Raw genomic sequence first — 22,321 nt, 5'->3', positions numbered from 1 at the left:
ATAAATATGTGTAATATAAATATTATATTTAAAAATTTCAGTATATTGGAAAAAAATTTATTCTCATTGTAAACTTTTGTTAATAAAACTGTTCTTATTACAGAAATTTATATACAATAGACTGTCAACAGTTAAACTTTTGTAACTCAACTTTTATTTTTCTCCCAATTTCCACTGACTTAATGCATCTGTATTTCTGTAAGGTCATGGTAGTTTTGAGATGACATTTTGCTACTCAAAATTTAAGATCAAAAGACTATTTCAGATCTAATGTTGTGTGTTTTCTTTTGTATTTTCAAGAGGATGGATATTATCATCACAGAATTGAATATTCATATTGTATAAGATGGCATCTCTGGTTCCATAACAAAATTCAAAATTTTAGCAACATTTTATGCCTAAAATAACAATCTTCTTCTTAAATGCAAATTGGTCAATTAAATCAGCATTTTCAAGTCTTTTTTAAACTTTTTGATTTTGAAAATGAAAAAATATAACTAACCTATCTGTGATTTGACAACTTACTGAATTATCAACCAATCAAGTTTATCTGTATCTCCTGATTTAAAACTTAACATTCATATTGTACAAATTTCAACTGCATATGGTGTCATCTGTTACAATATTTTATTTTAAAAACTTATATATTTTTAATTATTATAAAATGGCAAAAACTTAATTTTGAGTGTAGGAATGAATTTTATAAAAAAATTGTAAATGCTAATAGTAAATACGAGGGGAGTCAGATATTAAAGGTACAGGCCAAAATTACACTAACATTTATAATTAAAGAAAATATTTAATACATTCCACAAAAACTACATACTTTTGTTTATTTTTCCGACATAATCGCCGTAAATGTTTAGACATTTATCCCAGCGTAACAGTAGTTTGAACATCCCTTCACAGTACTGCTGCCTGTCAAGTTGCTTGAAGTAGTCCAGAATGGTGTTTTCCAATTCCTCCTGATCTGCAAAGTGTTTCCCTGCAAAAACTTTCTTTAAAGGTCCAATAAGTGAAAATCTGAAGGAGGCTAAATCTGGACTATACTTTACACGTCAAATCAAACCAAACTGTGTTTGACACAGCAAAATTGGGAGATCCTGCAACATCCTCCATATAGTACAGATTGAGGCCCCCTCGGATTTTCATTTATTCAGACCTTTAAAGAAAGTTTTTGTGGGGAAACACTTTGCAGATCAGGAGGAATTGGAAGACACAGTTCTGGACTACTTCAAGCAACTTGACAGGCAACAGTACAACAGTACCATGAAGGGATATTCAAACTACTGTCACACTAGGATAAATGTCTAAACTTTTACAGCAATTATGTCAAAAAATAAACAAAAGTATGTAGTTTTTGTGGAATGTATTAAATATTTTCTTTAATTATAAAATGTTAGCTTAATTTTGGCCTGTACTTTTAATATCAGACTCCTTTAATAATTAGTAAAATCATCATTATGTCTGACCCTACTTGAGATACGACACACAACCCACTTTATCTCCCCACTCCGTCAACCAAAATTTAATTGCATCAATCCTCCTAATATAGTAACCTCCCTGCAAAATTTCAGAAATTTTTGTTGAAAAGCACAGGAATTATTAAGTTTCAATCAAATCCATCTAGTAAACAAAGCAATAATTACAGATATGTCATACTAACCTTGTATAGCTTTGCAGTTACAACTTAAAAATGTAACACAAATGTTTTCGACCCACTTCTAGGGTCTTCCTCAAGTGTTTTACAAGTTTTTCTGGTGCGATTCCAATTTTTAACTGTTCAGGTCTCTAATGCTTCTATCTTTGAAATTTATTTTTTAAAATTTCAGAATGATTAAAAATTGGAATCACACCAGAAAAACTTGTAAAACACCTCAGAAAGACCCTAGAAGTGGGTCAAAAACATTTGTATTATGTTTTTAAGTAATAACTGCAAGGTTAGTACAACATATCTTTAACATATATATTAAAGAGGGCGAACAAAATTGTGCCACACATACACTAACATCATACATAAAGGGAAAAAAACTCTGAATTTTTTTGAATTTCTCAACATTTCAAGGTCCCAGAGTTCAAAAATGTAAAAGTCTTCTTTGAACAATTGTTATACTTTTATATATAACAAAGTTGGGAAAGTAAAATCAAAAACTGCAAAAGAATTTGACATTCCACTGAGTATTCTCACCACATATTTGAAAAACAAGAAAAAGATTTTGGAAAGCTTCACTGAACAGAATAAGATAGAACAGAAAAGCAAGTGTAAATGTGAGTATCAGATGCTGAAATGTACATATCAAAATGATTTGTACAGTACAGTTTAGAACCAAGAATATTTGTACTATCGTAAAACTTCTTACAAGGGAACATGGCCTCAAGATTTCAATGATATTGTTTTTATGGATAAGCCTTGGTAGAAACCTTTATTGAACAAAGGGATAAAAGTATGCTTCTCAATCATTTTCAAGAAAATTGAGGTTAAAAAGTTCCAAGCAATTTATGAGTAAATTTTGCAGAAGATTTAGTTAAAGATTGAATGATTCAGTGGCAACATGCATTATCCATATTTCAGAGATCATTGATTTACATTTCTTAAGCAAGTTTTTTCAAAACAAAGCAATTTTTACACAAAATAATTGTAAATTACATGGATTTATACATTCTGTCTGTTTATTTTGTATTAATAATGTGCATTTTCTCTTCTTTGAAAATTTGTTTTTGGAATTGCCATCTGTTAAACCTTGATTTAAAGTTTTTTACATTTAAGAATCTATGATTATTATGAATGATTTGACATTTTAATAATTAATTAATTAAATAAATTTAAAAACTTACTAGTTATAACTCTCAATATCACACTGAATTGTTATATGTGACAGTAAACAATCATCTTTCAATGTCACTTCTCTGGTTTCTTATTGTTTATATAAAAAGTATATGTATATTATCTTTTCATAATTAATAAAACAGACAGACATATTATGTCTTCAATTTATTTTAAATAAGGATAATAAAATCAAACTATAGAATAATTAATTATTCAAGTTTTGAAAAAACTTAAAAATAAATTCAAACAGACAATTATAAAAATAAATTTTCAAAAAAGCAAAAATTCAATCTTTAATACAAAATAAAACAAACAAAATGTATAAACCCATAAAATTTACAATTACTTTATATAAAAGTTGCATTGATTTGAAAAAGTTTATTCATTGAGACACAAACCAATGATCTCACAAATATGAGTAAAGCACACTGCCACTGAACCATGCAGTCTTCAATGAAAGATTCTGCAAAACTTATTCATAAATTGCTTATTTTTTAACTTTGATTTTCTTAAAAACATTTTGAGAAGTATGCTTCTTTGTTAGCTCAATAAAGGTTTATCACACAAGCAATGTTATTGAAATCCCCAAGGACCATATAGTAGTGCCCTTGTTAGAGAAACAAATGAACAGTTCAGACAACAGTTGGGACATACTGGATCAAAACAAGCAGCAAGTGGTTGTGGTGAATATGCAGAAGTGCAAGAAGATTGCAAAAACTGGCTAAAAATTTAACAAAAATTATAAACTATAGCCTGGATGATGTTTTAAACCTAAACAAAAAACAACTAGTATTTAAATTTCCACCAAACAAAACAACAGTGTTCAAAGGTGATTCATGTCACAGAGATAAACAAAAGAAAACAAACAAACATGTAACTCTTCTTTTGAAAGCAAATATAACAAGTAAAAATAACTGTTGTCGTTATTAATTAGAAAATTTTAAAGTCTTAGTGTCTCTACAATGGCAAGGTGTTACAGAATGTGTAACAAAGAAAAAAGCATGGTTGATGTCATTTTTTTTTCTGACTGGTTAAAAAAGTTAGGCACCCACATGATTACCTAAAGCATAAAAATTATTCTTTTTACCAACAATATTCAATGATTTCCACTTCTGAAAGCTATAACAGTTGTTAGCTTTCTTAACATCAACTACAACCCACATATAGTCAAATAAGACAATGTGTGCTAAAAAAACCACCTCAAACACCATCGATGTTCTTTTTTGTCATCTCCATGTGTTGGGGTTATTTTATATTAAATGTTCTCCATGCAGTATTCTACACAGTGACAAACTAGTAAGCTATCTAAATCAGGGATTTATGCATTAAGGCTATCTAAGCACAAAAAATCCCATTTTTACATTGGCTCAACAAACAGATTTGTTGCTAAAAGAAACTAAAGAATATTTTAATTCAGTAGCTTATGAGCATACGATCATTTCTCGTTCAATAGACAAGGCAAAAAGAAGTTATGGTGCACAGAGACAGGCCAGCCCTTATTGAAGAGTGTAGAGCACAAAGCACCACCAGAATACTTGTTCAAATAGACATTTAGACTATCTAAAAGCATCAATATCATTAACATCAAAGAGAAACAATGACAAAACAATGTAAAAAAACTCGTCAATGGAGTATTAAAAGAAAAAGAATAAATTTAATATGCAAGTAATTTAAAAAATTGATACTTGTAAGAATTTTAAACTTATACAGTAATACTTATGTGTAAATATTTATCTTAATTTACAATATTATTTTTAAAATTTTAAAACTTTGTTATTGTTTAAGAAATCTTATGCAATTTTACTTAAATGATAAAATTTAAAAAAATAAAAGATCTATAATATAAACTGAGCTGCTCTAAGGCTTAACTTAAATATTTTTGTTCTTTTAGTCAAAGCCTGCTATCTAGAACATAATATTAAATTATTTGTCGTTCTTTAAATTTAAAACTGGTTTTACGTGGAGATGAAGATGGCTGTAAATGAGCCAAAAACGTTTTTAATTACAGTATATGCTTGGTAACCTCAATAAGCAGTATGGTTAATATTTGTTATTTCTTATCTACTGTATTTTGTACATTATGAAAAGATTTTAAGTGTAAAACAATCTCTGCATAATATACAATTTATTGCTTCTTAGGAATTATCCTTTTTATTTCTGATACATCTCTAACATTAGTAGAAGTAGAATGTATTTTAACTAAATGAAATTTCAAAATTTTTCTGTTAATAAAAAAAATATTTAATATCTAATAACATTTCATACCAGCTGGTTTTACTTCTTTAATTGCATTCATAACATTATTTTTGGAGAGGAAATCATAAATAAAATTTCTTGTCTGCTTATCAGCCAAGTGTTTCTCAGATACACCTGCACATTTAAAAAAGTCCCTCAATTGTGGATCTAGTGCCTCTGATTGCGATATCTATAGGAAAAAGTTAAATAAGTCAGAAAATATATTATTATAGCAATTATAATTGTGAACCATATTTGTAATTATTCAATAAAATATAAATTCATAAATTAATTTGTTTGTATATTTTAATATTTAAGATAAATTACGCATCTATAAATTTCAGTTAATCTTAATTCAAATAACACAACTTTGATAAATAAAAATATTTGCATGTCAAAACAGTAACAAATTACTATTATGACAGACAAAACATTAAAATTAAAAATAAATAATTTTAATATTACATGAAATCAGATGAAAAAGTTTCCTAATTTTTTTCAAGCTTACATTCATTATTTCTTTACAATAGTAATAAAAACGATATGTGGATGACATAATTATACTATATGACTAAGAAATAACAAAATTAGAAGAAATAGAAGAAAAAATAAACAAATTAAACAATAATATTAAATTCAAGGAAGAAAATGAGGCAAACATGGAAATAAATTACCTCGACATTAAAATAACCAAAAAAGGCAAAGAAGATCGAATTCGAGCCATACACAAAACCATGCGAGATTAGAAAAGTGTTAAACTACAATTCAAACATCCCACTGTACATAAAAGAAAACATATTCATCATGGAGTATAAAAAAATCAAGAGCAGAACAAGCTCACTACAGAAGAAAAAACATATTAACGAAGTGCAAACTAAATTCCTATTAAACGGCTATCCACAACGAATAATAAATAACTAGGAAAGTAAAATCAACAATAAAAGGCTGGAAAATAAACAAAATAAAGATAAAAACAGAGTAAGTTACATATCCTTCCCCTACATTCGTGGCTTCTTTGAACAGATAAATAAAAGTTTCGATAAAATAAATATAAAACTAGCTCCAACTTATAACAACTTGCAAAAAAGAATCTGAAAGGCTAAACCTGGCATAAATAAACAACCAGATAAATACAACACTACTGAAGTTGTTTATAAAATACCCTGCACATGCAAACCACCAAAAGCATACATTGGAGAAACAAAACAAAAATTAGAAACAAGATTAAAAGAACACATCGCAGATTTGAAATATAATAGAATCAACTCTGTTTTTTACGAACATTGCACAACTCATAACTGCAAAATAGATAAGAATGACGTTATAATAGTCCACAGGAAAAAAAATTGGTACAAAAGAAAATTTAAGGAAAGCTATGAAATTACTACAGACAAAAATAATATTAACAAGAATCTAAGCATTAAAATTCATAAATATTGGTTACAACTATTAAAATAAAATGTTTATACAGTCACAGGCAAGGTTGTGTGCGGCACTCTGGGAGTGAGACGTTGCATGTTGGGAGGCATGCTGGGGAGGCCTATAAGTCAGCAGGGAAGGGAAGGGGAGAGAAAAGACATAGTGTGGAAGGTGCCTGACAGATGTACACAACAAACAACCTATCTATGTAACAAACTGAAGAAGGGTGAAAGCCCGAAATGCATATCGATATGGATTAAAAGTTGATGATGAAATTATTTGCCAAGTGTCAATAAATTCACCTAGTCGTGACATTGAACCAAACAAAACAAGAAGAAGACACGTTTTGGCAAATAAATAAAGTAATAAAAACCTTTAAACTATCAAATATTTTATCAAAATATTCATGGCTTATTGCTCTCTGCAAGAAAGTCATAAGCACCTCAATGTCTTTTACTGTATTATTAAAAGTAGCTGCTCCTAGGTACTAAGTGTTCCTGGGGCATATTCTGATCATTGTATCTCATCTTTGAGAGGTGTTATCTATGTCACAAGCTGGTTTCTAGTGGCTAAACATTTGTTTACATCTCAAGAGATCATTGCTTCTCCCAAAATGTGATTCTGGACAACTTTTTCTCTCAAAGATTCTCTCATCTTCCAGAGACAAGTGGATAGCTGTCTTTTGTCTGTAACCTCAATTTAGTTATATGAAATATGGACAACTGAATGCTACTTGTGCTAGACAATCATATCAGAGGATGTCCTCTATCTTGGAAAAGAATATTTCAAAATAGAGATAACACTTTTGATCTTTTTTTAAAGCAACCACTTTATATTTCATTCTGAAACAACACTGATTTCATCTCTTTTTAATGACTTCACATCAATTATTGAACCAACTGAACATGCTGTTTGTTAACCTTATCCATTACTTCCAGCCATCCATCCCTAAGTATTTTTCAAAATATTACCATCACTTTTCTAACTTAGATTATTAAAATTTCTATTTGTTAAGAGAGAACATTACCTGAAACATTATAACATTTTGACATTATAAACAAATACGTCTTTGTCAAAACTACAGGGTGGGAAAGAAAGTCACTTAACACCCCTGCTACAGAATATAGAATGTACCCAAATTTAATTCACTCATGTCAAACACATTACACCAAGGGGAAAACAGATTGATGTGGGTTTACATGCATGCTCATATTAAGTGTAACTCCTAAACTGTAAACAAGAAGGAGGTCATGTGTCATCATTTAGGGTCAGAATTTCACAAGAAATTGATTACTGAAAGATTTATTGACCTACCTCAAACAGTTAGAGTTATTGATGTGTTTCCTTTGTTGTTACAGGTATGAAGAATAAACAACACAATGTCCTTAACAAGAAGAACACATTGAAATCGACCTGATGGCAGGAGAAAAAAGTGATTGCACAGAATTTTAATCAATGTCATCCACACTGAGAGCCTGTGTCACATATAGCAGTTGCCAATCTACTCCAGAAATTCAGGGAGGCTGGATCAGTCCATGGTAAGAAATGTTCAAGCCTGTACAATTGCCCTGGAACTTCTCTCCCCTGCCATCAGGACAATTTTAATGCATTCTTTGTATTAGGGACATTGTGTTGTCTGTTCTTCACACCTGTAACAACAGAGGAAACACATTAATTAATTTAATAACTATAACCACTTGAAATAAGTCAATAAATCTTTCAGCAATCAATTTTTTGTGAAATTCTGACCCTAAGTGGAGTCACATGACCCCCTTCTTGTTTACAGTTTCAGAGTTGCATTCAATATGGCCTTGCCTGTAACAATTTGTTTCTCCCTTGGTGTAATGCAGGCATAGCCAACATATGGCTCCTGGGCCAGATCCTGCTCGTCTAATGAATTTATGTGGCCCACGATCAATCTTTGAATATTAGCTATTGAAGTCCGAATAGCTGGATGTAAACTCCTGACGCCTTAGAAAAAAAAAGTCAACAACTCATGTAAGTACAGCGTAGAGTGTTGATAAAGCATGATAATGTGAAAAAATGTATCTGTAATCTCTATCTACAATTCAGTCTCTACGGGGTGACACCACAATGAGATCGTGCACCACCTCAAAATCTTCCTAGGGCAGCCTCTGGTTTGGCCCATGGAAAGTTTTCTTTCCAATTCGGCCTGGGGGCAAAAACTGTTGGCCACCCCTGGTGTAGTGTGTTCCTGACATGAGCAAATTAACTTTGGGTACATTCTATATTCTGTAGCAGTGGTATTAAGTGACTTTCTTTACCACCCTGTACATACAGTACTTTATTTGAACCTCATGCTTTTCTTAGTACATGATCTATAATTTTGTATTCTGTATTTTCAGAAAATTTTACAGTTTTATTGGTTAAAACTCTGTACTGTATTGTGCACGCAGATAATCCTAACATATATAATCAATCTAAAAAAACTGTAACAACAACAAAGACAACAAAAAAACCTATCAACACACACACACTTTTGTTCCATTTTAGTATCAACTGGATAGATAGACTACAAAAAAAAAAAAATCACACCTTTAAAAAATCCAGCAATGATATTTACTAAATAATAACGTTTTAGATTAGCTTCACTTACCTTCAGCTATGATAGAATATAACATGAAAAATAGAATGTGAATTTGTGATTTTTTTGAAAAATTAAATCTTATATTTTTAAAATGACTTTTATGAATTTTAAATGAATGAAATAAAATGAATTTTAAAAAACTTTGATTTGTAATCCATCACAGTTCAACTAATTAATAATCTTGTTTGATAAACACTGTTATGTGAATAAGTGATGCTGTAATACTATTATGATTTTATGAAAAAGACAATACAATGATAAAGCAAAATTTATTAAAATACTTTTATTTTCTCTGACATTGGAGGCTTTATAAGCAAAATAATATACAACTGTTAGACTTCCAAATGTTTTCTTGTAGAAACAACTGTAAAATATTTTTCTATTTTATTAGTNAAAAAAAAAAAAAAAAATCACACCTTTAAAAAATCCAGCAATAAAATTTACTAAATAATAATGTTTTCGATCAGCTTCACTGACCTTCAGTTACGATAGAATAGAACATGAATACAAAAATTTTAAAAACAATAACAAAAATTCTAAAATAAATAAATAACAGAAATCGTAGTTGAGATTAATAAAATAAATAACTACAGAAATAAAATAAAAAATAGAAAGTAAAAATAAATGAATAAATGTCCCTTAATAAAATTAAATTTGATAAAAGGACTTACATGCAGCAGATAAGCTGTCCTGATCTCTATGGTTGATGCAACAGGATTTTTTGTGTGCTTTAAAAATTTCCAATTTTTCTAGATATCTCATAGTGTGTATATTAGATGTGGGTCTGATGATGGATGCATGCTCCCATTGTACAGTACTTGTAAGTCCTGATGTTGTGAGTAAGCTGCCAGCGTCTTATCGAGATTTTTATCAATTGCGTATTTGTGTTCTTTGAGTTGTCATAAATTACACATAGTGACACCCACATAGACCACTTTTGATTAGAAATGTTGGTCAATTAATAGGATGGAGTAAATCCCCATGGTCAAATTATGATTATATGGTTTCTTATCATTCCTTAAAATTCTGAAGATCATTGGGTTGCATCGATATACAACCACAACATTATTAGCCCTGGCTGCTTACTTATGTATCCTTCTTATAGATGGGATATAATTTAAAAACCACTCTGTTTCTGGTCTACTGACATATGACGACGTTTTGATGATTTTTCAAACATCAAAACGTCAATTTCTGTATTATTTCTATTGGATAACCCTGTTGCTCTGCGATCTTTAAGATATAATTCAGCTCCGTTATGGTGTCCCATATGCTGGTACAATTTGTATATGCCCTTCTTATCAAGGATCTAAGAGCTGAAAATTTGATGTGATGAGGATCAACAGAGTTATGTGGAATTAAAATAGTTTGAAAACATGGTTTCCTGTATACCTTGATCCAAATTTTGCCATATTTGCAGGAGATGGAAATGTACAAAAAGTTTACCATTATTTCACTCTCCTGGTCTAATTGTAAGAGTAATCTATAGGGGTTATCATTAATCGTTACTATTTAGTAAATTTTATTGCTGGATTTTTTAAAGGTGTGATTTTTGTACTCTATCTATCCAGTTGATACAAAATATAAGAACAAAGACAATATTGTTATAAACAACCACAATTGTCTCTGTTTCCAGAAGACGAGTTTCATCTCTTGTTTTGATGTCATTTGTCTCTGAAAGAAGAGATGAGAGTTAAGTGATCAGAATACAGCCTCTGAATTACAATAAAAGTTATGTCACTATGCTTGTATATAACTTATATCCTGACATGAATTAGATAATTATACATGAAACAAATAGTTCACATTGTTCTTACTAGAAAAATGTATAAAGATTGTTCCCATTTTTCTCATTGTCCAGGAAGTTGCATCACCCTGTTTTTTGTTCTTGCAAAGTAGACACTAAGACATATTGTTACATACTTTATACTTTGCTTGCCCAGAACATTAGTATGAGTGCCATCATGATCATAACAGTCTGATATGGCACAAAGTTCAATGAAATTTTTGTAAAGATAATCTGATGTTAGAAGAGAAAATGCTAATATCACTGCAGTATTCAGCTCTTTTCATATCTGGCTGCACTGGTAACCGACTTTCTCCTTGACAAAGCAAGATAAGAAGTTGTATGATATCATAATGTTGGACACACTTCAGTTTCACAGTCAATCCACCTATTTGGAACAGTTTGCCCAAGCATCTATAGACAAGGTTGGCATTAGCTATTCCTATGTCCAACAGGAAAGACAATAACACTTTTGAATAGCTTTTGATAAGTATCTGGTGATTTTTGGATTATTCTGTTTTTGACAGTCATATAAAAAATCTCTGCAAAACATCTAGGTGAACTTGGAGCTATAACAGACATTGCCATGATCATGGAACTCATACTGATTTTCTGAACAATAACGTTTAAGGTATATTCTGACATATAATACAGTACATCTTGATATCCTCTTTACAAAGAGGAAAGATGATATGAATTTCCAGAACTCTGTACATGGATTCTTCCTCAAAATTTTACAAATTAATTTTAATTGTCTTAAATGAAAAGTTTACTTTACAAACCTGCAACCTCTAAGTTATCTAATTTACTTTGTATCCTGCTTTGTCTATAAAGCAAGAACTAGTATGTCAACTTTTTTCAAGTTCTTAAAACTGTTCTATGTTTGTCAAATAAACTGCCAGATTACCTATTGAACTATATTAAGGCTAATAACTAATTATATACAAATCAATTTGGCTAGAAGTAAGCAATTAAGCTGCCATCTCTTGATAAATTTAATAATTAAGATGAAATTGATCTTAAATTTAGAATATTCTAGAGGAAAAGAATCTGCCCAGATTGGAACTTAAACCAGTTAGGCTACCCAGACCTCCATTCAATGCTTCACTCAAAATGTAATTGGCTTGAAGTGAGACTTGAAGCAGTAACAGGAGTTATTGCTTCAAGTCTCACTTCAAGTCAATTCTTTTCTTCCAGAATATTCTAAATGTAGACTAATTTAATATAATTTAATCCTAATTATTACATTTATCAAGAGATGACAGTTTGACCATCTACTTCTACCAAATTGATTTATTTTTGATTAGTTATTAGCCTTAATATAGTCTGATAGATATCCAGAAGTTCGTTGGCAATATGAATATATTGGTTAGTTGTTTCTTTGTTTGTTGCTTGCTATTTCAATTAAAAATAGCACTGATTAATAACTTTATATAAAAATATTTTAAAAAAATCATAAAATACATCTAACAAAATTCAAGGAGTGAAAAGTTTTATTGTGATTGAACATTATTTTTTAGGTGGTAAGTATATCATCATCCAGATTAAAAAACAAAATGAAAATTAAAAAACATATTGTACGAGTCACTTAGATTTTACAAATACGTGTGCCGTTCACAGCCTGGCATATGTATTTGTAAAATCTAAGTGACTCATACAACAAGGAATTCATATAAAATGGAAAATCAACAGTGTCATGGGGGGTCGACTGTATGATTATCAAGTTTTTATAACCTAAAGATGAAATGTGTATTGTCTAAAAAACATTTCATCACAATACATTAAACTTGTGACTTCAAATTTTGTTAATGTGTTTTATGATTTTAAATTTACATATGAAATAATATAACTACTACCTTCTTTGTAATAAAGTGATCACTACTGTACTGTGTTTTTATTCTCATTTCATAATCAACCTTCTGAATGTGTTATTTTCTTGATGTCACAAACTGTTATCTTTATTCAATCCCAAACTATATACTGTATTTCCTCCAACAAACAATACCTTTAAATGCTGACAGCTTCTGATAAACACTAAGCTTTATCTAATTGGGAAACTGCCAAAAAACATTGATCTCTGATAATGCCAGTCAGCGATTCTCCACTTTGTCTCCATTTCTGCACTAAGCCTAATTTTGCATTGAAACACTTTAAAGTCACTTCCCTCTGAGAAAATACTAAATTTGATGCCATGGTAAATTTACTCGCCCCTAAATTGTGAAATGAATATAATTAAGTTCATCTTGTCATTTTACACCAGTTTCCACCCATCAATTCAGATGAAGAAGCAGTGTGTCATTTTGGAGAGAATCTGGAGCACATTCACGAATGGCATGAATAATATGAAGATTTTAAATAATAAACCTTTAACAGTGGTGAAATTTAAAAACACTAACATTTTTATCCTAGTTGATCGGCCATCTTCAGGCATGGATGGTTCTCTTTTCCACTCACTAGTATTCTAATTTTGCTATCCATGTGAGGATGGCCCATTAACCAGACCAAAAGCATCACCATTTTTTAAATTTCACCACTGTTAAAACATGCATTAATTAAGCTAAGTAATCATAACAGATCACCCTTATTAATGTGAAGATCTTCAAACTTTAAAATCTGAAAATGAAGAAGAAAGAAAATTGATAGGTGATAGAAATAAGTATGTTAGTGATGAGATAGAAGAGTGTGTGTTGATACGAACTTTAGATCAAAGCATAAAAATCCATTTGTGCTTCAAGAGATATGATTTGCACAAAGACCAAACAAATACTTGATACCAAGATTAATTAATGAAAATTCCAAAGGTAACGAGATATCTGTTGCTAGTACAGGTTACTTCCAAAAATTCATAGAGAGAAATTCTTTATCTTTAAGAAGGAAAATAATACAGAATCAAAAGGGTCCAAACCAACTTGTACATAAACTCATGTACACTGCTAACTATTAAAATTGCTACACCATGAAGGCAGCAAGCAACAAATGCAAAATTTGCATGAAAGACACCAACATGCTGGGCTATGCAAATGATTAGCATTTCAACTCATGCTTGCAAAGCAAGTAGGAGTAAGACTAACATACAGTCTGCATAAAAGGGAAGATCATAAAACTGGTTTCTCATACGGAAATCACATTCACATGTTGGTTGCTTGTATAAAGGTTTTGTTATGCCCTGTGTAAGGACGAGGAATGCCTACCAGTATGTGTCAGAGTTTGATCATAGTAGAAGCATAGCTAATGGGGACTGTGTTTATCATTCCACACTATTGGTTGTGATCCCACGACTGTCATAAGAATATGTAATTGATAGGTCTAAGAGGGCCATACAGCACAGGATCTTGGTGTCTCCTAGTTGGTAATGCCTAAGAGGATAGACATCTTTCCCATATGGCCTTCTGAGATCACACAATCATGTCACATACCCTGAAGTCAGAAATTTGGATCGTTTTCAGAACAAGTGTCTGTACAGACAGTGTGATGATGTCTGTAGCACCATAAATTATCAGCATGGCAACCATTGCTGCGGCTTCGCTTGACGCTGCATGCGCATCTACAATGATGACTTCAATGACAAATATGGCACAGGATTGATGTCACATTGTTTTTTCAGACAAAGCCCAGTTCTGCATACAACATCATGATGGACATATCTGTGTGGGGAGGCATAGAGGGGAACGATCATTGCCAGTTTACATTCATCCTTATCTTGCGGGCCCAGCACTTGAAGTGATGGTTTGGGATGCCATTGGGTATGCATTCCAGTCACCTCTTGTTCTCATAGTCAGTAATCTGGACAGCCGCCATTACATTTCTGATGTGTTAAGGGCTGTTGCTGTGCCCTATCTTCAAGACTTCCGTCACACTACCTTTCAACAGGACACTACACAACTGTATGTTGTCGATGTTGTCCTGACTTTACTGAATACAGAAGGTGTTTGACTGTTGCCCTGGCCAGCATATTCTCCAGATCCATCACCAAATGAGAAGGTCTGGTCAGCAATTGCTGAGAAACTGGCACGCTATCACTCGTCAGCCAGTATAATAGATAAACTCTGGCAAAGAGCTGAAACCGCATGGACTGCTGTAACTGTACTGTACCTGCCATCCAAACTCAATGCCTAGTCAGATTACAGCTGTTATTGATGCCAGAGACAGCTGCTTTGAGTACTGATTTCTGTATACTCCATACCTCAAAATTACCTATCAATTTAATCATGTATTGTATATGAATACAATAAATATGATTTTGCTATTTGCTTTCCTTCCTGGTGTAGCATTTTTAATGGCCAGCAGTGTATTTTGTGATGTTTATCTCAGATTAGCAATCCTCAAACAATACCCAAGATGTCAATATAACCATCAGGAATGAAATATCAGTATCATTTGATATACCAGGTAACATAACTGTTGAACTCACAAGATCAGAGTGCTTCTGTGAAAACTTCTGGCCACAAGAAGGACCATTTCACAGTAATCCTTTCTAAAAAACAAAATTATAGCTATTCATAATGTTCTGACATAGCATTTGTGACAGATTACAGGATTTTAAAAAATACTGTAATTACATACTCAAAAAATGGATGAATAAATGAAAAACTAATAATCACACAAATAGAACAAGTCCGGAAAATTTTATTCCAAAAAAGACAGCTTATATAGAATACAACTGTCATATTGGTAACAGTAAAAGAAAGGAAGTGAAAAAAATATAAAATGGACTTGGCTGTTATTTCAAATGGTTGCACAAAATACATTCAGGTTGCTAATGCAATATAAAATAAGCCATTTAAGGATAAAATGTAAACTTATAATAAATAAATGACTGGTGATAACAGCAAACAGTACACATCTAGTGAAAAACTAAAAGTACCATCATGGCATTTAATAGTGATCTGAATTCTATCTGCTTGAAATAAACTCCCACAGGATATAATTGAAAAAATAATTTAAAGATTGTAAGATAACAAACAAGACAAATGGGAGTGAGGACAATTTGTTATGTTGTTTTAAATACAAACAACCATGTGTATAAGGAAAAGATGAGCTCTTTTCAGTCAGGCAGTGAGAATCACAATTGATAATATAAAAGGAAGTAGAAGTATAAAATCCTGATGTGTTAGATGAAAATGAGGTAGTGATTTCTGATTTAAACAGTCAACATTTGAATTAAAGATAAAGAAAATTCAATAAAACTTCTGAACATTTCTAAACTGTTATTTACAAGAGAATTAGTGATATTAATAAATAAGAACATATCATGTGCATTATCGTAATGATGGAATACTGGTATGACCAGATATTACCAAATAAATGCCAGTATCAAATTACTGCCAGTCAGGTTTAATTAAAAAAAAAAAAAAAAAAAACACCAGTTTATTGGAGGAATTAACTTACAATATATAATAATTTCAATGTGCATACATTCTTTAATATTTTTGTCCTTTTATTTATCTTTCAGAATTTCAAAGTAAGAAATCAGATATATTTATTGATTTTCTTCATAAAGATCTATATTATTATACAAATATTAGTAAGATAAAATAAATTTTTACATCTGTTTTCTTAGGAAAAACTTTCAGATAATTTAGAATTGAGTACAAACAATGAAACTTATTTTTTTGGTTTTAAATTTTTATATAGTAATAATTTCATTAACTTAGTAATTTGCAAAAACACTGTTTTTTTTATTGTATTAGATTTATAGACTTTTGCATAAAATTAAACTAAAAGAAGTTATTTCCAATTTATATCTAATCACAAATATAATTAATTAGTTATATAAAACTTACATCAAAATCATTATCCCAACCAACATGCTGGATATGTCTGCAAAAGTAATTATATATCAATATCTTTCATTAACTATTTACATAATTTTTCAAATATTAAAATAAATTTTTTACTGATAGAAGATATTAATTTATAATTTTATCTGAGTATTATCATATTTATTTTAAAATAAAGTTTACATGTATTATTACATTTAAAATACAAATACAAATAATAGTAATAATAATATTTAAAAAATTTTGTTAGGCTTAACATCAATGAAAATTCAACAAGAAGTAGGTTAATAGTGATAAACTAATATACTATATTAATAATGTATTTTTTCATACTTTTCGGTTATCCATTTTTTCAGTTATCCGACCAATCCCAGTCCCCAATTGAGTCGGATAATCGATGCTCTATTGTACTTAGATAATGAGGAATAGTTTGTATTTAAAAAGTTTAAGTATAAACCTAGTAGTTTAAAGTTTAAACCTAGTAGTGAAGAAACAAACAAATAAAGGAAGACACTGTCTTGGAAATACATAAAGTTTAAGTATATTTAAAATAGAAATAGTATCATACTTATGGATAATATCAAGAATAAGAATAAGATAGTTATAACTTGAAAATTTAGAATACAGTGGAACCTCGGTATACAACCTTAATCCGTTCCTGGTGTTTGGACTTATACCGAATAGGACGTATACCAAACCAATCTTTTCCATAAGAAGTAATGTAAAAATGATTAATCCGTTCTCATGTAAAAAAAAAATGGCTGGCTTTAAACACCTCGCTTTCCTCGCTAGTTTCTGCTTGATTTTTCATGAGATCAGCATGTATCCTTTTAACTTTCTTGCAAATAATTTCTTCCGATACGCTGTCGCCGGCACACTGTTTTTCAGTTATCCAAAGCAAAAGCATTTTCTCAACATGATCTAATGTCTTCGATCTCTGTTTAGAAATTGATTTAACCCCTTTCGCAACGTTAGCAAATTTAATAATGTCTTTATTTTTCACGATTGTCAATATCGTCGTTCTCGGAATACGGAATGCAACAGTTAAATCTTGTTAAATCTCGAACACGCGTGCCACCTTCATATTTCTCAACAATCTCTTTTTCAGTTCCGTTGTGACTTTAGTCATTTTTTTTATTTTTCTGTTGCCCTTTTGCAATTCATGATTAATAAAAATAATAAAATATTACTTACGAATTAAAATCAGAAGAAATTTAACAAAGTTATAAACCGTAGCACCGCGAACGTCTAGTCTAGTGTAGTACACCGATAGTGCTACTTGTTCATAGATGGCGCGTATAATTGAATTAAGTCGTATACCGAGCAAAATTTGTTTCGTCTAAACAGGACGTATTCCGAATTGGACGTATTCTAAAGCAGACATATACCGAGGTTCCACTGTACATATAGTAAATTTGCCCATCAAGAATGCTGAATCATATAATGTTTAGTAAAGTGAAACTAAATGTAATAATTACTACTAAATACAATATTTTATGTTGGGTACATATACAGTAATACCCCAAACTTATGTGATAGGTGGGACCAAGCGATAACCACGTAAGTCAGGGTATAATTTTGCAATTTGTGTAAAATCCAAGTCGGATGTACGTAAGCTAATAAATGTTCTCATTAATCTTATCTCACCTTTTGATTTGTTCATGGTTACAAGAAATCACCACACAGAGTCTCTCAAGTCTCTGTAGATATAACAAACACAGAAATAAATAATACAAAATAAATTGTAGCTATGTGTCAATTCCGCGCGACACATCCGAACATGTAAGCCAAACAATAGCGGGGGAGGGGAGTAATCAAGAGTTGCATGGCACTCAAACAAAAGATGAATCTATGAGATTTGAAAATCGCGTAACTCCAGGTTCACGTAAGTCAAGTGCGTAAATTGAGGTATTACTGTACAAGTAATTTTGCTACACTATTTGAATGTTTTTGGTACTGGGCATAAATGACCTTTAAAATCTGAGCATCTAAATTGTACAGTTAGGTATAAATTAGATGCTTGAGCTGGATATACTTTTACATAACAAATCAGATGCAGCCAATCAGCAAGAAATAGGAAAGTTTGATGCCATTTTATACAAAATGGCTCAGTGGATGAATACATCAACTGAGAAATTAATAATAGTAGTTTGCAATTTTTTGAAAATTTTTCATAGAAAAAGTATAAAGATGAAAAGTGTTAAATAATAATAATAGTGAGTCATTTTCTTTTTTCTATTAAGAATAAGTATGTCCTTAAGATGATTGTGTCACTGTCATCCATCTTTGATTTATTCTCCTTACTGCCAGATAGCATTCAGATGAAGTGTGAATTGCATAGTGATATCAGCTGTGTGAAGAGTGTGGAAGTTATATGATTACATGCTGGCTTGGTGCAAATTCTCATGTGGACATCTAGCTTTAATGAAGTAGAATTTAGTATACAGTGAAGCATTGAAAATCCAGATTAATGGGGCCAGATACCATCTCCAGATTTTCAAATATATTTGCAAATTAGCATTTTAAGCACTGTAAACTGCAAATGCACTATAAACAAAGTTTAGATCAGCATTTCTCTAAGTGGACAATAATGCCCCCTTGTGGGCAATGAGTAATCTAGGGGGCGGTGGAAGCAGGGTATTGAACGGTGACCAAAGGCTAAATTGGGGTCACCGAAAGCCGTTACCTTTCCTCTGTTAAACTGATAAGAGGAAACATTGTGTTTAATGGTTTCCAGATGTTGAGAACAATGTACGGCAAGGGCACAAAGTGTGAGATTCATAGAAAAGTTTTCCTAAGAATATTTCCAATCCTTTCTCACACAAGAGAAAATGGATTAGGGGGCATTGAGTATAATTTTGTGGAACAAAGGGAGCGGTGGATCGAAAAAGTTTGAGAATCACTGGTTTAGATGTTCTAAATTCAAATCAGTATTTCATAATGAATGTAGGAATACTTACAAAAACTCAAGTATAATTTACAGAATCACTACATTTAAACAATAAATACACTATAATTTCAAAGTTAAAAATTTACGAATTCTGAACAAATATTAGAACCCATCAACAGTGCAAGATCAAAAGAATAATAACAACAAAGTTACTTTTTTGTCTTTTGAACACTATATAGTGTAAAACAAAGTTACTACTGAAAGGGTTAATATCCATTTTTGATATATCAGAAACATTGGTTTTTTTTAGACATCTATCACTTTTATCTTCATCATGTATAATTTTTATTTACGTAAAAAATATTACTGGCTAAACTTACTGTTGAAGTAATTTTAAAGAAGTTATCCTGATTAACACCATTAGTGGCTCATCTAAAGTTCTTTACAGTTATTTCAACCTGGCAGCTTAATGTAGAAGAAAGCTGACATCTTTTTGGAGATCCACCACATGTGAGCAAAGAACTTAATAATCTACTAATCTTGACTTTAAAACAGTTATTTACAACACACTAAACAATGTGGATTACTTGGACTGTTATGATGCCACATCATATAAACCATATGAACTGATAGGTACTTGAAACCTCCAATGTTTTATTCATTAAGTTACTTAAACTTTATGAATTAAAATAAAACATCTATAAACATTTTTAACATCTTACTCATGAATAATATCACCAAAAAAAGGTATGTGATAACACAAATAGTCAGTCATATGAGAAAACGTAAAAGTTTTTATACATAAATGTTACAAATGGATTTGAAGCTTATAATCACCATGATACTGGTATATAATTAAATAAAAATAAACAATTACCATTAAACCAGCAATTAATTGTTGTTTAAACAAATGTTTTCTTCCGTTCTAAATGGTCATCATCAGGTTTTGATGGAATGTTTGTAAAAGAACATAAACTCCAAAATTTAAAAAGTCGCATGTTGTGAAGATATGCGCATGCTCAATGACATGTTTAAAAAATTAGCCTTCCAGCTGGATTCCAGTTTTAAAATATTAAGTTTATAAAAATATATAAAAACAAACTTTACGAGGATCTATTATACGTCAAAGCAAGCCCTCCAGGCAGCTGCTAATAAGTCCATGTCCTTAAAATTAATCACTGTTTCCCTCTAAAATGCTTTAAATATTTCCAGTTGTTTGAGATATTTGAGGTTGGCCAGGTCCTTGCACCGTTGCAGTAATCAGACATTGTCAAAGTCAACCCAGACATCATTATCAACAAAGAAAGAAGCCAATGTAGTAGTGGAAAGACCCTTCTATAAATGGTGTATTTATGCTCCTTGATTCTCATTTTAGACTATGTGTGGTTGCACCAATATATTCACCAGGTCAGTTCACCCTATGATCACAAATAGAGATAGTATAGACCCCTGGGATACAATTTTGGTCCAATAGGTACTTATTGTTTCTAATACAAGAGCAAACAGTCGGAGATCTGTAAGTAATCCTGTTACTCGTAAAGTGGGATATTTCATTATAGATGTTAATATTTCTTTGTAGATGATAGTCTAAAAATGAGGATCAAAGAGCATAAATACACCATTTAGAAGGGTCTTTCCACTACTGCATTGGCTTCTTTCTTTGTTGATAATGATGTCTGGGTTGACTTTGACAATGTCTGATTACTGCAACGGTGCAAGGACCTGGCCAACCTCAAATATCTCAAACAACTGGAGATATTTAAAGCATTTTAGAGGGAAACAGTGATTAATTTTAAGGACATGGACTTATTAGCAGCTGCCTGGAGGGTTTGCTTTGACGTATAATAGATCCTCGTAAAGTTTGTTTTTATATATTTTTATAAACTTAATATTTTAAAACTGGAATCCGGCTGGAAGGCTAATTTTTTAAACATGTCATTGAGCATGTACATATCTTCACAACATGCAACTTTTTAAATTTTGGAGTTTATGTTCTTTTACAAACATTCCATCAAAACCTGATGATGACCATTTAAAATGGAAGAAAACATTTATTTAAATGACAATTAATTACTGGTTTAATGGTAATTATTTTTATTTTGATTTGAAGCTTTGTAATTTTTATGAAATATATACATTAAGACAATTTAAGATACAAATCATTGTATAATGCAAAAGTTTGTAATAATTTACCATGTGACAGTACTACTGGTCATGTAAATGACATAATTGCTAAAATTTTTAATAATTTCATCAACTCAAAATACGTTCAAATTTTTTTCTACACATCTAGAAGTCATGAGATTTAATTTGAGACCTCATTTGCTAAATTTGATCAATCAGTAAAAAATCTGATTTGTATAATTGTACAATATCCCATAATTTACAGCTAGTACAATAAACTCAATAATATAAATGCAATATTTTTTGTATCATTTTTAGAGTAATTCCATATTTCTTTTTCCATAACTTTATATTTGCCTATACTAATCACTTTTGCTTTTTATAAAATTAACATTAAATGTAAAAATCTTTATTTCTACACATTTGATTTTAAACCTTAAAATAAATGAATAAATTCTGATTTTTATGGTTGAAAGGAATGTTTTATTATTTACTGCTAAACTAAGTACAGAGAAAGAATACAATAGATTCAATTGACATAAGAAAATGCACACAGATTATAAATTTAGTAGTATTGATATTAAAGTAATTTAAAAGTGATAATATGGCTAGATATTACACTAAAATTAAAATCAAATTTATGTAATTTGTG

At 30.6% G+C, this 22,321-nt stretch overlaps 1 protein-coding gene across 1 annotated transcript in view; it reads right to left on the bottom strand.

Annotated features, from left to right (window-relative positions):
- LOC111621343 (neural Wiskott-Aldrich syndrome protein-like) overlaps nucleotides 1–22,321 on the bottom strand; it is a 36,409-nt gene that overhangs the window by 11,340 nt on the left and 2,748 nt on the right. Inside the window, exons 3-4 of the mRNA XM_023363439.1 lie at nucleotides 16,659–16,695; nucleotides 5,093–5,252 (exon numbers count right to left, since the gene is read on the bottom strand). Of these exons, the coding sequence (XP_023219207.1) occupies nucleotides 5,093–5,252; nucleotides 16,659–16,695 (197 nt within the window). The remainder of the gene's footprint in view (nucleotides 1–5,092; nucleotides 5,253–16,658; nucleotides 16,696–22,321) is intronic.

This window comes from Centruroides sculpturatus, unplaced genomic scaffold (genome assembly GCF_000671375.1).
Source record: "Centruroides sculpturatus isolate CEXI.00-Female unplaced genomic scaffold, Cexi_2.0 scaffold98, whole genome shotgun sequence".
In the NCBI taxonomy this organism is placed as follows: Eukaryota; Metazoa; Arthropoda; class Arachnida; order Scorpiones; family Buthidae; genus Centruroides; species Centruroides sculpturatus.
Note: the sequence above shows the minus strand (reverse complement) of the source record. Positions and strands in the feature narration are given on the sequence as shown.